Source organism: Nilaparvata lugens, chromosome X, assembly GCF_014356525.2.
Source record: "Nilaparvata lugens isolate BPH chromosome X, ASM1435652v1, whole genome shotgun sequence".
NCBI lineage: Eukaryota > Metazoa > Arthropoda > Insecta > Hemiptera > Delphacidae > Nilaparvata > Nilaparvata lugens.
Genome location: NC_052518.1, coordinates 15752190 through 15769039, shown reverse-complemented (window position 1 = coordinate 15769039; position 16850 = coordinate 15752190). Strand labels below are relative to the sequence as shown.

The following is a 16850-nucleotide window of genomic DNA, read 5'->3' as shown; positions in this document are numbered from 1 at the left end:
GGTTAGTCCTAGTGACTAGTTTTAATAGAAATTTAAAAAAAATATACAACGTGGTCTGTCTCTAACCAACACGATTACTCAAGGGTATGAGATGATATATTATAATAAGGATAATAATATCATTATCGAGGTCCACGTTATAATGGCAATGGAGAAAGGTGGGAGAACAACAATGCCGATCCTCTGTCTTGTCCATGCCTTCTATAGATGGTAGCTGATACAGGTTTATTGATGTAGCCAAATATTAACTGTTCATTCTTGTTTAAAATATTCAATTATATTTTATTGAACAAAAAATTATATTTTTTCAATAGTTTTATAATGAATTTACATAATTAGGATGAAATTTTTTGTTAATTAATTATTAATTCTACTTCCTTCAAAGCGAAAAAGAGAAGGTGCTATCCGCTTTATTGAATGAAAGACAAGGATACCATTGCCAATCAAACACTGCCATTATAAGGTGGGCCTCACTAGAATTATTACATTTCTTTTGGAAACAATTAGCCCATTACATTTCTTTGGGGAACAGAAGTGGCTGGAGATTCGACTTATCATATTATTCTCTGGTGGTAAAAATATAAATTACCAGTAACATTCCTTGTTTACAATGACAGAGATAGAACAGAAGCGAATAAAATTGATTCTAAACACATAAAATGTGATTTTTGAATGCGAGACTCTACTTTCAGAAAAGGAAAAACATTTTCCAATGTAATAATGTATTCAATATTGTTGAAAGGAAGGAGGTGAAAGGTTAAAGGATAGTGATTAGACGAACGTCGTCTGCATCATAATATACTGTAGCCTGAATATTAAAACAAAATGCTTAAATGTGATCGTTCATGATGTTTTATAACAATAAAATATCTACTTTATACCCAATGCTCTATGAAGGAATTAAAATAAGCTCCTCTTGTTTTGTGGGTTAAGTTATTATAAGTTCTATGAATCATGTTCAATTCCATGTAGCCTTATTTCTCTATGGAATCCCAATCGCCTGTTAAAGAGAGAGTGACAAGTATACAGTTAGGTCCCAGTCGAATAATTTTAAAAATAAACGCATTGCTATAGTGAGATCCACTAATGACAGTATTTGATCAACTTTGGTTTTGCTATCCTTGTCTATCATTCGATAAAGCTGGTGTTACTATCCTTTTCTAGGTCTACAACGATGCCAATTATGTTTTTTCCAGTGTAGAAATATAATTAATTAATGCAGAGAATCGGCATCGCTATTCTTCTATCTTCATCAACTGCCATTATAACGTGGACCTCACCATAGTGAGGTATTTTCAAGTTCAAATAATAGCCGCTCAGCCTTTGCTTACACACCAGTAGTACACATCTTTTCCACGAGCGCGCTCGGCGTTTCTCCTGTTCCCCTGTCACCCTTTAGACCACAAAGTAGAAGGAGTATTCTTTCATTCTCTCATTTCTCTGTGGTGTGGTGAGACAGAAGAAAACGAAACGCACGGAACGCACCAGAGACGATCGGACATCGGATTGCATTGCAATTTTGCAGGTAGGCCTAAGCAAATATTTTCTTTTTTTTCATGTTGAAACGTTGAAACTTTATGCTAGGCGGAAGTAGACAATTCTGTATGATTTATTTCATATTTTAAAAAGCTTTTATATTGGTTTGATAAGTTTGCATGTTTATTATTTTTAATTTCGAAACCAAGCAAACAACGTGTTTAACCTCTTAGAAGACTGCTTTGATTAGGCCATCGAAACTTCTGGAATTATAGTAGAAATTTTCTGTTTTGAGATTCAGAATAGATATTGAAACCAACAAATTAATCGCCTAATGCCAAAAATCTCAAAGTTGGGGCCAATCGTTCTTGTGAAGTTATTGCTTCCCTCATAATGGTATCATTTGTTTGGATAACTAGTTGAATTAGATTCAGTATATTAACAAAATAATGTTTTGACATCCTGATAAAGTTTGAGTTGTTAATCTCATATTATGTCATGTAGCAATTTATTTCCTTACTATCTATTAACCTACAATCGTTCAACCCACCAACATCGTTTGTTGAGTTTTATTTTCGATTTTATTATACTAGTCATTAAAATGAATGATAGAGCTGCATTTTGTAATTATCTTCAATGATGGAATGACGCCATTGTTGTCATGATGTGGAAAATTTACATCTAAAGCTGCGTACACATATTCGCGCTTCCAACCCGCACCGAGCACGCTCCTCCCTCGTACCGCCCTCGGACCGCCCTTGTACCACCATCGAACCACAGTCGCTCCTCCCACGCACCCATCATGAACGTTACGGAAGATGTTAGATCTTCTCGCGTTCCCTGGTCGAACCACTCTTGCTCGCCGGTCGATCATCAATCGCTCTGCTGGAGTGACGTTCGGTTGCGGAGCAGAGCGAAAGTCTGTACGCACCTTAACATGTCTCCGTGTCGTCTGCAAATCAGATAGCTTTTTGAATGCCGAGGAATACGTGGAACGCGTCCACAAGGACGTACAGTGAATGCCGAGGCATGTGTCCATACGATTGTTTGCGCGTATCTGTACGAACGTGTGTACAAGACTTGAGCTGCGCGTGTACTAGGTCGATGGCGGCGCGCAGGAGAGCGGAAAATGGAAGGTCCTTGCACTACGAGCGCGGCGCCGTTTTGGCCTAGATAGCCGTGACGTAGATATGTCATTTGCGATTTGAATTAAGACATAGTTGTTGAAGTTAGAATTGAAAGTTGAGTTCTAATTTGAAATTAAAATTGAAATTACTCTTCGAATATTAACTTACTCTGACGCTTCAACATCTTAAATATGCTTATATGAATCCTAATTCATGATGCATTTTTTCGATACAGTGTTTCAAAAGAAAATAAATGACAGAAACCGCACATTGATATATCAAGCCATATCATTTTGTAGATGTAAAAGTTGTGAATTATGTAGTATATTATCCAGCTGAAATCATATGTCAGAGCGTGTGATAGCTCTTAAATTGCCTCTGCTGATGTTATGAATGAATGGAAAAATTGTAGTATAATTTTTTAATGGAATAAATTCTTCTGATGACTAAATGATAAATCTTAACAATTCTTTCTTATGCACTTTCAATGTTATTTTTATATCCTGAAAAAGGATGAAGGAGTGTTTCAATTTTGTTGTCCAACGAACTTGTCCTGCTCGAGGAATCCGTGTTCAAACTTTGAAGCTGATTGATCAATCCTTTCTGAAGTTATTGTTGAACATACAAGCAGAAGGACAAAGACTTTCGCCTTCAGTAAGTCAAAGTGAAAACTCGATAACGCTTGTTCAATAACCAGTAACTTTTTTATTTATTTTTTTATTCACAACATACAAAAAAAAACAATGAGAAAAAGCAATATACAACAACTATGGTTATGTAGATATACTACAACTATATACAACAACTGTAGCCTGGCCATGTTCGAAAGAAGCAGAGCTCGGAAACAGCCGAGCCCTCACGAAGTTACCCGAGCGATTTTTCCGACCTGACCTCCGTGCACTAGGAGCGCGGCGCGACGCTGTTCCGACCCCGAAAAGTCCAGAAACTTTTCGAGCTCCGCGCTCGATGTATTTAATTGCTGGTCGACCGTTCTACTTTAAAGCTCCAAATAAAACTCCATCTTTTGTCTTTACATGTTGAAACTACCGATTCGATTACAGTACTGTTATGTATAATAGGCCTACTAGTTCTTTTTATGTAGTTCTATGAATGCTAAAAGTAAGTAGACAATTCTGTATGATTTATTTCATATTATTATATTGGTTGGATAAGTTTGCATAAACTTATCTATTTTCATTGATTTCGAAACCAAGCACACAACGTGTAGGCCTATAAACTCTGTTATACCACGAAGTGTTTCCGAGCTTCGTAGGCCCATTTCATTTTGATCAATTTTAAATATTCATTATTTGATTGTTCAGTATTGATTTTAGAACTTTAAGGCCCGGTTGCACAACATCCGGTGAAATGGTAACCGTCATTAATTCCACGAGTTCTAAAATCAATACTGAACAATCAAATTATGAATATTTAAAATTGATCAAAATGAAATAGGCCTATGAAGCTCGGAAACCCATCGGGTATATTTCACTTTTGATTTGTTATATCGTAGCCTACTGATTAACGTCTGTTTAATGACGGTATCTGTAACAGTTATTTCTTATCTTTTTCAGTGATAAGCGTTATTCGAAGATTATAACTCACTCAATCTGGTTTCTAATAGCCAGATTATAGATAATATACCTACCTACTTGAAATAACCTTTTTAATCAAACAACTTTTGAAGCTGGTTAAATTTAGTTTGATACGGTATGAAAGAGCTTGTGAAAAACTCTTGAAATATCATCTTTATACCCTGCTGATTTATAATCAAGGATTCTAATACTATAAATATTTTTCAGTATGGAGGTCAACTTGGGAAGTATCAAAGAGCCTAAAAAAAATTTGGACGATACTATTAGGACAATTAATCTTTATTTTGAAACTTGCATGAATAAGGTATTGTATTTTTTTCTTTATATTGTATTGTATCATATCCTTTAGAACTATTTCATACAACATATACTAATGAAGGGTTTTCAGTGACCGGGAAAATAGTAAAAAACGGGAAAAGTCTGAGAATTTCTTATTCTTATACTCTTTCTTATTCTATAAAACTCGGGACATGAAAATAAAAATAAAATTATCAGGGTCTTCAAACCATATAATGGAACTATAAACATAAATTACTGTACAGTAGTGTAAACTACAAGGACTGCTTTCATTCAGTTCTGGTTAGAGGTTGTTGCTCCATATTTCTTGTAGCACTAGAATGGTCACATTTATCACTAAAAACTGCAACTTGCAAAATATGGAATAGGCCTACCAAGTTAGAGTTGCTCAACCAATGCAAACTTATATTAGTATTGTAGGCCTAAACGCCAGAAGATTTCAAGATAGGTTACTAAAGAAGTCATGGGACGTGATCAACAACAAAAATCAAAATTGTTCATTTCTATTTTCTTCTGTTTAATTGCATGAATAAATTCATTTAAAAATCGAACCACTGACAAAATTTTGACATTTTATCAGAAGAGTCTCATTTCTATTTTCTTCTGTTTAATTACATGAATAAATTTATTTAAAATTCGAACCAAGAATAAATTTTGACATTTTATCGGAAGAGTCTTAGTACCTCACGATTTCAATTCATCTAGACATCACAGCTTATTCTAAAAGGTTCTATTCAATTATGTTTCAAAGGTGAAAGGGTAGGTTAGGGAGTTCGGTTTTTGCTTTAAAATTGCAATATGCTGGTAATATACAGAGTGTATCATCCTTCTATACAGAGATATGTATGGGAACCCTTCAATATGTTGGAGACTGATGTAGCTATATAATACTGTAACTATATAATACTGTAACTTTTAGGATAAGTTATTGGTCGAATACTCTACCTTTTGACGTACAATTGAATTCAAACCCCTAATAAGGGGATGACTTAGGGATTGCAACTTGAATATTTTAAATGTAAACACCCATTGTGTGGTACATCATTTTAAAGGCCTTTTTAAAACAAGAAAGATGGCATCAATAAAGACTTTCTATGATATTTGTATCCAAAATGGTGGCTGATTGAAGTTTAAGGTTTTAAAGAAATGAGAGGTTGTAACTCAAATACCGTATTTTAAATGTAAAAACCCATAATTTTAAAGGCCTTTTTAAAACAAGAAAGATTGCATCAATAAGACTGTTCTATGATAGGCTATTGTATCCAAAATGGCGGCTGATTGAAGTTTCAGTTTTTAAAGAAATTATTGGTAAAGTAATGAAACTTGAATCAACATTTTTTTGAATGGATAACGAAAACAAAAAAAAAACTACATATTTATTTAGTAATCCGTTTACTACTATTTACATTTTACATACTACTATTTATATCTGTTCTATGATACTTGTTTCTAAAATGGCAGCTGATTGAAGGTTTAGTTTTTAAAGAAATGATCGTTAGGTAATGAAACTTAAAACAACACTTTTTTGAATGAATAACGGAACACATTAAAAAACTGGTTATTTATTTAGTAACCAGTTTACTACTATTTAAAATTCATTTCAAAAGATGCTCGAAATGCCCTCCTCTCGTTTGACAGTGTGCCAGTTTGACATAAATGTAAATGAAATGTAAATAGTAGTAAACGGATTACTAAATAAATAACCAGTTCTTTCAATGTTTTTCGTTATACATTCAAAAAAATGTTGTTCCAAGTTCCATTACTTTACCAATGATTTCTTTAAAAACTGGAACTTCAATCAGCCGCCATTTTGGATTCAAGTATCATAGAAGGATTTAAGTATCATAGAACATATATTGATGTCATCTCTCTTGCTTCGAAAAGACCTTTAAAATTATGTACCACACAATGGGTGTTTACATCTATATCTATAAAAGGCTAAGCCCCGACAGACTGAAATCACACCACAGCCCAAACTACTGAGCCTGATAACTTTGAATTTTGCACACTTGTTTATAGTAGCCTCAAGACATCCACTAAGAAAGGATTTTCAAAAATTTGCCCCCCCTGAGGGAGCTGGAGCTTCCCAAAAATTTTGTACTTTTTAACCGATCATTGCACAGCAAAGTCATGAAGAACTTTTTTGTTCAGCTACGAAAACAACTTAGATCTATGCAGAAAAATTCCAACAAGGAGCACAGGGGGGTCCAGGAGACGGCATTTTTCGAAAAATTTCATGTAAAATCACACTACAGTCCAAACTACTTGGCCTACAGATTTTAATGTTGCATAAAAAAGTATAAACTCAACCTCCCTCATTAAAGCATAATTAAAAATAATATTTTGGGTTATTTAGACAAATTGAAATTTTCTCAATCTGAAATCCTCGCCCTGTCGTGGTCAACGACGCCATTTACGCACAAACGAAAACGCAGCTTTAGTAAGCTTATGAACATGGTAAGGTGAAACTGAGATAATTAATACGTGATATTCCAACATTCATGTTGTAATCATTGGAAAGCTTCAGATGGAGTCTCATAAGGTGCGTACTGATTTCACTTTTTATCAGCTGATTATTTCTGAATTTGTACAGAAACTGTAAGATACAGATATTAAAAGCTTGGCATCAGCTGATTAAAAGTGAATTGCTCGTGTTCGCGGCGCGAAAATTTGTACGCACCTATACATTCCGATTAGAACAGAGCACAGAGATTTTCTTTGGTTAGGAGTTAATTGATAATTGTTTTTTCGACGGGCAGACTATTGGGAAATTTAGGACCCAAAAAAATTAAGCTCTTTTGAAAGAGACTGCAATATGATCTGGGTGGAGTTATAAATCCTCTGGTATTCATTATAGATTATTTATGGACGTCTCGGACTTTCTAAGAGTACAGTACTGCTTCTTGTGTCTGCCCCCATTGAGCGGCGGAAAATGCTATTCTTTAGCAGTTTCTTCATTTTTTTTATCAGAAATTTCATCTGTGAAACTTGTTGAATTAATAATTTTAGTCTTTTGTGAATATCAAAGTCGTTCTAGCAGTTCTAGTTTATTGAAATAATTATTATGATAGATCTAATCGTTTTATAATCATGTGATATTTTTATTTATTTTCATTTACATACTCATCTCAGTTGAACATTTATTTTTTCAGGCTTTAGACGCGGTAAGGAGTACAAGTAAAGCTGGAGATACACTTGCGTCTAGAAAAGAATATTACAAGGCTAAGAAATTGTTGGAAAAACTAAACAGTTACACCAATGATTTATTGCTGGACATGAAGCAAGCAAATTTACTTTCAATCGAGATTATTACTGTTCCATTTCTACCTGAAATCGATGATGAATTGCAAATGCAGTATGAAATGGTTCTTCTTCATGGATCAAGTCCATGGAATTTCTGGCTTGGTCACACCCAGAAAGACACCGATAAAAAACTCAACAATCTTCTGAAGTACGTATCTTTACTTTCATAGTCAGTAATTTGGGAAAATACCCAAATATTTGCAAAACTCTTAGGGCCGGTTTCCGAGCTCGGGATTTAGCTAAGTTCTAGACTTTAACTGGCTTTAAACTCTGGAGTCAGAAATTGGCTTTCCGAGTCAGAGCGTTAACTTAGTTGAGGACTTGAATAGACTCTGGAGTTTAGAGATCATGTTAGACCCTGGAGTTTATAATTTCGCTTTCTGAGTGAAGGGCTTATAAGTTCAGAACTTGAATTAGATTCTCGCCTCTTTCCGAGTCAAGGATTTATCAAAAATCGTCAAGTCCAGGACTTGAAACAGCGTGATTTTAAACCCTCGACTGGGGTAGGGTTTAAATTCAAGTTCTAGACTTAACTGAGCAAACACAATTCAGTTATTTTTTGGAGTAGATAAAAAGGCAAATAGATGTCATGGAATACCTAAATTATTTGTGTTAGTCAATCTAAATTCATAATTTATAGTTTGCAAGTTCATTTTGGAATATAATTGTATCAGAATTATGCGTAAAAAACTAACCTCATTTTATGACATAACCTCAAAATGTTCAAGCAAAATAATACAAGGATTGCCTTGGAATTTATATTCCAATCTGAATGTTATTTATCAATGTCATATTCAACATATCAATAATAACAATAATCAATTATTACTCCAGTTTTTTCAAAACAAATACGTTTTCAAACTAAATAGCCTAATGAGTTTTTATTCCAAAATCACTGGTTAGGATCAATGATCAATAACAGCCTAACGTAAAATGAAATGTTTATTCATTCACCTTTCAAAGGTTCTGCTTTGAATAGGCCTACAAAGAAATCGAAATGTATTTTTACAAAATAGTTTGGAGAGCATGCTCATTTGAATTGTCCCGCTGCGATCAGCTGTTTCGTTTTGCTATAATGCCAACAATACAACAGAAAAATATTGTGAATTTCCCTCATGTCTACTGCGTTAAGTCCTGGACTCAAATAAGTCGAGAACTTGATAGACTCCGGAGTTTAGAAGATAAAATCGTGACTCAGAAAGTCAATTTAGACCCGAGAGCTTATTTGAGTCCTGGACTCTGTCCCGAGCGCGGAAACCGGCCTTTAATATTCCTATTGTTATCGGCTTCTAACACATTGCTTGCCTTGGATAGAAGAGTGAGCAGGGTCATCCGATATCTTCTATCTTTCTGAAGCTGTGTAAATACTAGAGCACAGGCCGTCATCTGATGCTATGCTTTTCTATGTTATACAGTTGGTGAAAAGTATGGAAACAGCTGAATTTCTTTTATATGGGAGATTGGACGATAGGTCTGACTGGAGATCATTTTCCAATAGAAAAAACTACTTTTCGCATCAAAATTTTGGTCCGCCATCTTCATTTTTTAAATGGGAAGGTGGTTCTACAATACATGATTTCGATACAGAATTCCAAGAAATAATGAATGGTGTAAACCGTACATCGATATCTCATACCTTTGCTAAGTTGTTCACATTTAAAGATACCATTACATAATACAAAAATGAAATAAACGAGTACATTAAAAATCTGGGAGAACAAACTTTTCTGTACAAAGTGGGTAGACGTTACTGTAAGGCTAGTTGCGAAATTTCACTTATGTAAGTCTGGTATTTACTTTGATTAGAATTTACAGATGGCATACAGGAGGAAACATTAACTTATTTTTAGATTCATTTGGAAAGTACTTGGAAAATGTAAAGCAGGAGTGAATTGTTTGTGTAGGAGATTTTAATATTAATATTAACCATGTGGATTCTAATGTCGAAAAATATTTCGAAATCTTAGCTCTGAATGGTCTGGACTCCTTGATTAATATAGATACTAGAGTAACAAAGAGTAACAAATACCAGTTCTTCATGTATTGATCACATTCTGTTTAGAGGTAGGCCCTTGTCGGATGTGCTGGCAGCAGTGATCGATGCGGAATTGACTGATCACAGAGCCGTCTGTGCTGCTATACCGTCAAAGAGAATCAGGGACATTCATGGTGTCACTAAGTCTTCAAGAGTAGATTATGTCATGCTAAATGGGCTACTTGGGATGGAGGACTGGATGTCTGTTTATAATGGTGTAGACGTAGATTCGGCTTACTCAGCTTTTCTGAATACTTTACAGACACACATTCAGTCTTCCAGTATAAACATAGAAACATTCAGGGCAGGCAACCACCGTTCTAGAGCACTCAAGCGTTGGATGACTGCTGGCTTAGTTCGAGCTATTGAAACTTGGGATAAATTATTTAAAATAATGAAAAGGGATCGTAACAATATATTAGCAGAGAGAAATTTCAGGAAGTTCAAGGATAAAGTCATAGCCACCTCTAATAAAAGGCCCTGGCCTACGATATTGCAATGTCGCAGTGTAGGCCTAGAATCTAATACATGATTGATGGAAAAGATCAGCTGGTATTTTTTAAATCTTTTTCACCAATCATGTATTAAATTCTAGGCCTACACTGCGACGTTGCAATATCGAAGGCCAGTGCCTTGTATTAGAGGTGGCTATGATACATAAGTGGATACATAAATGGATTAAGGAGGCAAAGGAGAAATATTATTCAGCCCTTTTTCATAATGCCAGGGTGATAGCAAAAAGCAATGGACAATTATCAATGAATTAGTAGGTAGGAAGAAAACTAAGAAATCTATAAATTTTGTTAGAGGAAGTGATCTTATAAAGGATGAAAAGGAAGTAGCAGAGGAACCAAATAATTATTTTTTAAATGTAGCAAAATCTGATTTATGCACTCCCAACCCTCTAATAGAGGGTCTTTCAATATTAAGCGTAGTCCAAGATCACTGTTCTGGATGCCTATCAGTGCAGATGAAGTGTTGCTACTTATTTGTAAATTATCCAGTAACAAATTTTGTGGTGTAGACACTTTCTCACCATTCTTGATAAAAAGAAAATAGCACCAAAAATATGTGAAATATTTGCATATATATTTTAAAAAAGTTTGAATGAAGGAAAATTTCCTTCAATTTTCCTTGATCTGATTGGTGGATGACTTCAGCTGTGATTTTTGTAAAGAATAACTACATTATTACCAAAATTATTGTATTATGAATTTTTTCTGATAAATAAAATCATTATTCCATTTCAAATAGTTGTATTGAAGATACAACATAGAATATGTATAAGGGGCCCGAAGATTGAAGGCAATATTTATGTAAAACAATATTTACGTTTAATAACATTAACGAAGTTTAAAAGAAATTGAACGTTTTTATTTCGTTTTATGCGAATAGAATATTGAAGAATATCTTCTGCTCTTACTTTTAGATAATTTTAAAAGATTCAATTTTCTGTTTCAGAGAAAGATTGACCACAGACTTACAGAAACTGGATGAAAGTCCCAACCCAGGCGACTATGTCTTATGTAAGCGAATCGATAAGTTTGCAAGAGGTTTTGTCCTTTTACGAAAAAACGATTCCTCTGATCACTCTGAAAGGTAATCCATGATCAACCGTAGTGCACCAATTTTATATTGGAATAAAGGTCCAACACTTGATAAAAATCTTAGTTCTCTGCGAGCTTATTAACAAAAGAAAAAATCCTCCTTTTCTCCTGTGTATCTTTGAGGCTTATCCATTTTAAAAACTAGATTGGGATGAACATAGCTAGAATTTTTATTCAAATTCGTACACCTGTTCTCGAGTTTTTGCAAAAAATATGAATTTCCGAAGAAATATTGTGGAAAATGAAAAATCCTGAAACATCAAGTTTCCTCAAATCCATGAGATTCAGAGGATAAATTCTTCAATTTTTGAGAAAGTTAATTTATTACAAATTACCAAAAATAAATGAGTTATTTTTGCTCATTTTTGGTAAATTGAATAACTTTCTCAAAAATTGATATTTTCGCAAAAATTTTGTTCTATTCAATCAACAATACAATAAAGAATTTATCCTCGAAATCTTATGGATTTATCTCTTACCGAATTTGAAATGGTCTGTCCAAAAATTTAAACTTGAGGCACTCATATCTCAAAAAGTAATGATCGGAAAATAAATGTTTACCTGAGAAAACTTTTTCATTTTGATAGCTTTATGATATACAAATCGAAAAACTTTGAAAAATATCACCAGTAGAAAGTTTACTTTTAGCCTATGCCCTTTTGCACAGAGATTGTCCTAAAACACCTTTAATTAGTATAATTGATTATTAATTAAGAATAATCAAATAATTAACTGTCCATATGCAATTCGGAATTACTGTTGGTGAATAAATAAGAATCAAAATTCATCTATGTATGGTTTAACTTACCCAATCTTCTTGGTAAACTTAGCAACTTATTCAAAGTTAAAAGCTTTTGTCCTTGGAAATATTAATGTGAATAATTTATTGCAGTAACTTTTTAATATTATTACATTACTTCTTCAAATACCCATCTGTATCCAAGCGGAGGATATTGAATGTAATATGTTGTATACGAGAATTGAATGAACTGAATGGATCAATTAATCCTTTGCAGTAGGTAGCCTACCTAATAAGAATGAGGCTTGAGGTTGATTGAAGACTAGGCCTACAACAGTTAATGAGTTCCTGTTAACTTGAATATTTATTTTACATCACTTTCAACTCACCACTAAAGTTAATACTCCTCAACATTTTAGGCTTAAATCCAATACAAAATATTAGGTACTTGCCATTGATTTTTCCATCAATCTAATAATCGTATAAGTTGCTCCTTAATTCATAACTCCAACAAAAGTAATACTCTTAATTAATTATTGTCACGAGACTCCGAACTTTCCACCAACAAATAATAAATTAGACTAGCATGATGCTGTCAGTTCACAATTTCTGATCATTAAGCCTTGGAAACTGTTGTCGTAATCTCACTAATTATTGTTTTAAATGATTTTTACATATTTCCTGCCAATTGCAATGTGACGAATGAGGATGAGTGAATAACGATGCGATTAACTTCTACTTATATATCGATATTTCATAATACGATATGTCGATATCATAACAGTCGATATGCAACCCAATTGAATGATCTGACCAAATTTTGTGAACACTAGGCTATTCGTCAAAATGAAAGAACAATGTTGCTTGTTTGGAGGTTAGAAATAATGGCGTCTACTCGAATCAGAGATCTGTATAGTCACTACTTGATGGCATATGTTCAAACGGGTGGCTATCAACAGACCAAACTTATATTAGTCCCAAACTACCATCTAAATCAATGTTTTGGAATTGGGAAAAGGAAATGAAAGCACTATTCCCAACAGTCACTAACCCCAACTTGTCACTTGATCCAACTAATGTATTCTAGTGGCGTAGTTTATGGCACCTTAAGACAAAGGCAGCAAGCTTCTGTTGAAACAATGAAGTGAATCTCACTTTAACAACCAATCAGTATGTTTGCAGTAATTGCTTACAGGGAAACAATTCGTTCTCAGCCAAGTCTAGACTTATATATTGAGTATTAAGTTATATAGCCAATGCTACCTTTTCTCTATGTTGAAAGCGAGTATATTTTTTGTCCAGGCAAAATGTATGAGTAGAATTCACAGATAATTTGATATCTCACATTCATTTGTGTGAATAAATACTAAAAGTTGCTGAAAATACAAATCTTAACAAGTTGGTCTACAAACTACAACTTTTTCTCTATGTTGGTAATGTTTATTGCGTAGTTGCTGGTGGCAATTACCCTGAGGGAGAATAAGTAGCCTATTATCAAAGTGGCTACTTTATCTCCTAGTGAGGAAAAACATTACTATTAATATTATCTTGGTATTCTCTTCCTCGGGGTAAAATACAACTAGATGGTAGGTGGAAGAAAATATGTGTTAAATCCAATTGTTTATGAATGAATCATTACATTTATTATATTTTATAGCAGGTATCACATTCTAGATATCGACAGAGGAGTCATCATAATAGCCAAATCGAAAAGGCTGTTCAAAATGGATGCGGAAATAAGCTTGATTCCTCAGCAAGCTCTTAAATGCACCCTCATCAAGGCAAGTTCATTTATTTTTTTGAATAATCAACTAAATTAATAACCCTTGAATAGTTTATGTATTAGGCTTTATTATAAAAAATTCAATATCCATCAGATCTCCGCTAGAAAATAATAATTCCCTTCAACGAGTAAGAATGGCCAAAAACAGCTCCTATTTAAAACGGAATCTCGTTGAGATGATTTTTTAAGCCTTGAGCGAATCGACGTGGGACGGCGATTTAAAGGTTAAAAAGAACAATTATCCAGCGTTGGGCCCACAATTCGCACCGGCATGCAAAAGGTTTAGTAACAGATTTTTTCTGGATTGAACTTTTGAAAACACTAATGTCACTACCTAGGTGATGAATGCGAATTATTCCATTAAAACCCGTGATTTTGAGGTCATGTAACATTGATCATGTTTATCATATCAGTCGTATTCTTTAGGTTTGGGTTAATTGAGCTGTAACCCGTAAACTGTATAGATGATTGATTGATTTCAATAATTAATTAATTACAATTGTGTAAATGAAACAATTCATTAAAGTGATTTATAGATCTGTAGGCTCTATTCAATATACTATTATGTTCTTACTAGTATGTAGTCAATGATACTCTTGTACTTATATTAGCAATTCGCTCCTCAACCACTGGCATTAGTTCATGTGAGGAGCCTTCTTCAAACTGTTGAATGAAAATAATTCAATTGTAGTGTGTTGATAGACGGGGACATAGTGATATTTGAGTGAATGGATATGTTCTTTGAGTGAATTTACACGAGCTAATCTGTTCCGCAGGATTCCAAGGATTCTTTACTTTGGACCAAAGAGTTGAAGGAGCTGTTTTTAAATTCAATAAGACCGTGCAAATTAACTGTAAGGATAATCGGATACAACGAGGAATATCCTCCTCATTTTCAAGTAGAATTGAAAGCCCAAAATATTGAAAAAGACACTGGAAATACAGTAGATGTAGGAAAGTGGGTAACAGATCGAATTAATCCAGCATTGAAAAGTGGTAGGAGCTTGAGTCCTGTGTTGGATATGTTTTCCATTCAAGATGACAAAGAAGATAATAGCAGTAAACCATTATCACAAAAAAGCCAAGCTTCGCCTACCATAGAACCAACACATAACATCAGAGAAGTGGAATTTATAACAGACGAGAACAGACTAGAACAGAGCCCAGAAATAGATGTCGTTTCAACTCCTCCAGCAACGATGATCAAAGTTCCAACCACGGCCGTTAATTCCAATGAATATCCGAGAAGAGACGACGATACTGTCATTCAAACAACTAATGTGATGTCGGTTAATAATCCTGCTTCTCCATTACTTCAAAATATACATCTAATGAATCTAATGACGGGATACCCTTCAATTCCCGTCCTTCCAAATGGGATGCCATTCGTGGGGTATCCTTTTAATATGAACTGTCTATTTCCACCACCGCCAAACCAAGCATCCGGCTATCCGGCTGCAAATCAGTCACTTGGAAGTGCGATTTCGCGTTTCACTACAGACTTACCACCACCGCCAATCCAAGCATCCGGCTATCCGGCTGCAAATCAGTCCCTTGGAAGTGCGATTTCGCGTTTCACTACAGACTTACCACCACCGCCAATCCAAGCATCCGGCTATACGGCTGCAAATCAGTCACTTGGTAGTGCGATTTCGCGTTTCACTACAGACTTACCACCACCGCCAATCCAAGCATCCGGCTATCCGGCTGCAAATCAGTCACTTGGAAGTGCGATTTCGCGTTTCACTACAGACTTACCACCACCGCCAATCCAAGCATCCGGCTATACGGCTGCAAATCAGTCACTTGGTAGTGCGATTTCGCGTTCCACTACAGACTTACCACCACCGCCAAACCAAGCATCCGGCTATCCGGCTGCAAATCAGTCACTTGGAAGTGCGATTTCGCGTTCCACTACAGACTTACCACCACCGCCAAACCAAGCATCCGGCTATACAGCTGCAAATCAGTCACTTGTTAGTGCAAATTCGCGTTTATCTTATGCCTTACCACCACCGCCAAACCAAGCATCCGGCTATACAGCTGCAAATCAGTCACTTGGAAGTGCAAATTTGCGTTCGACTACAGACTTCAAACCAAATCAAGCTGTTAAACCAAATAAAGGTACGTTAACATTCTTTACTCCTCTTTTAGACACTAATGAGTTTCCTGAACTGTAAATGAATGCCCCTTTACTCCTTTGAACCACTCTCACATCAATGCTGCAATCTAAGATTAGAATAGACTTAAGAAGAAGTGGTAGACTTAAGTAGTAATGGCGGTTGGATAAACTTAATATCAAAAGTTAAGATGGGTTAATAACCTAAATTCAGGTTATGGCTTTTTCCTTGCACGATAAACTGAAACAAGCAACATTATAACTTTACATGAGTGTCGAAGTAGTTTACAATTTTATCATTAATAAGCATTCCAATTGAAATAGAATATATGACATTTTGTTATATATATTCTAGTAGCTATGAAATAGCCAAATTTGAGCATAAAATTGAGCGTTTGAAAGCAATAGCAATATCTAGTGTTGTAAAATTCCCGGGAATTTAAGATCGAGGAAATATTCCCAGGGAATTTAAAGGAAATATTCCCAAAAATCATAAATTCCCGGGAATTTATGGGAACTTGAGGAAATTTATGATTTCTTTCATAAAAAAATGACCGAAAAAGACGTTTTTTGTTACACATGGTCTCAATCACCTGTTATACAACAGATTTATGTAAGAAATATAAGGATTAATAACTTATTAATTGTAGTAATAGACCAGTCAACGAAAGATTATAGAGGGAAAAGTTAGGAACACAATTTTCAACTCCACAGAAAATTGTGTTCCAAACTTTTCCCTCTATACCTTTATTTGAGCATTCGTTGCCTG

At 34.6% G+C, this 16850-nt stretch overlaps 1 protein-coding gene across 4 annotated transcripts in view; it reads left to right on the top strand.

Annotated features, from left to right (window-relative positions):
* The first annotated feature begins 1429 nt into the window (after positions 1 to 1429).
* Positions 1430 to 16850, top strand: part of LOC111046061 — a 31628-nt gene continuing 16207 nt past the window's right edge. For 2 of the 4 annotated variants that reach the window (XM_039442502.1, XM_039442499.1), the window contains exons 1-6: positions 1430 to 1525; positions 4406 to 4502; positions 7648 to 7946; positions 11295 to 11432; positions 13837 to 13960; positions 14739 to 16086. In XM_039442502.1, coding sequence (XP_039298436.1) covers positions 4407 to 4502; positions 7648 to 7946; positions 11295 to 11432; positions 13837 to 13960; positions 14739 to 16086 — 2005 coding nt within the window. In that variant the 5' untranslated portion in view covers positions 1430 to 1525; position 4406. Of the gene's footprint in view, positions 1526 to 1675; positions 1873 to 4405; positions 4503 to 7647; positions 7947 to 11294; positions 11433 to 13836; positions 13961 to 14738; positions 16087 to 16850 lie in introns of those variants that run through there. The other 2 variants (XM_039442501.1, XM_039442500.1) reach the window with 2 other exon arrangements.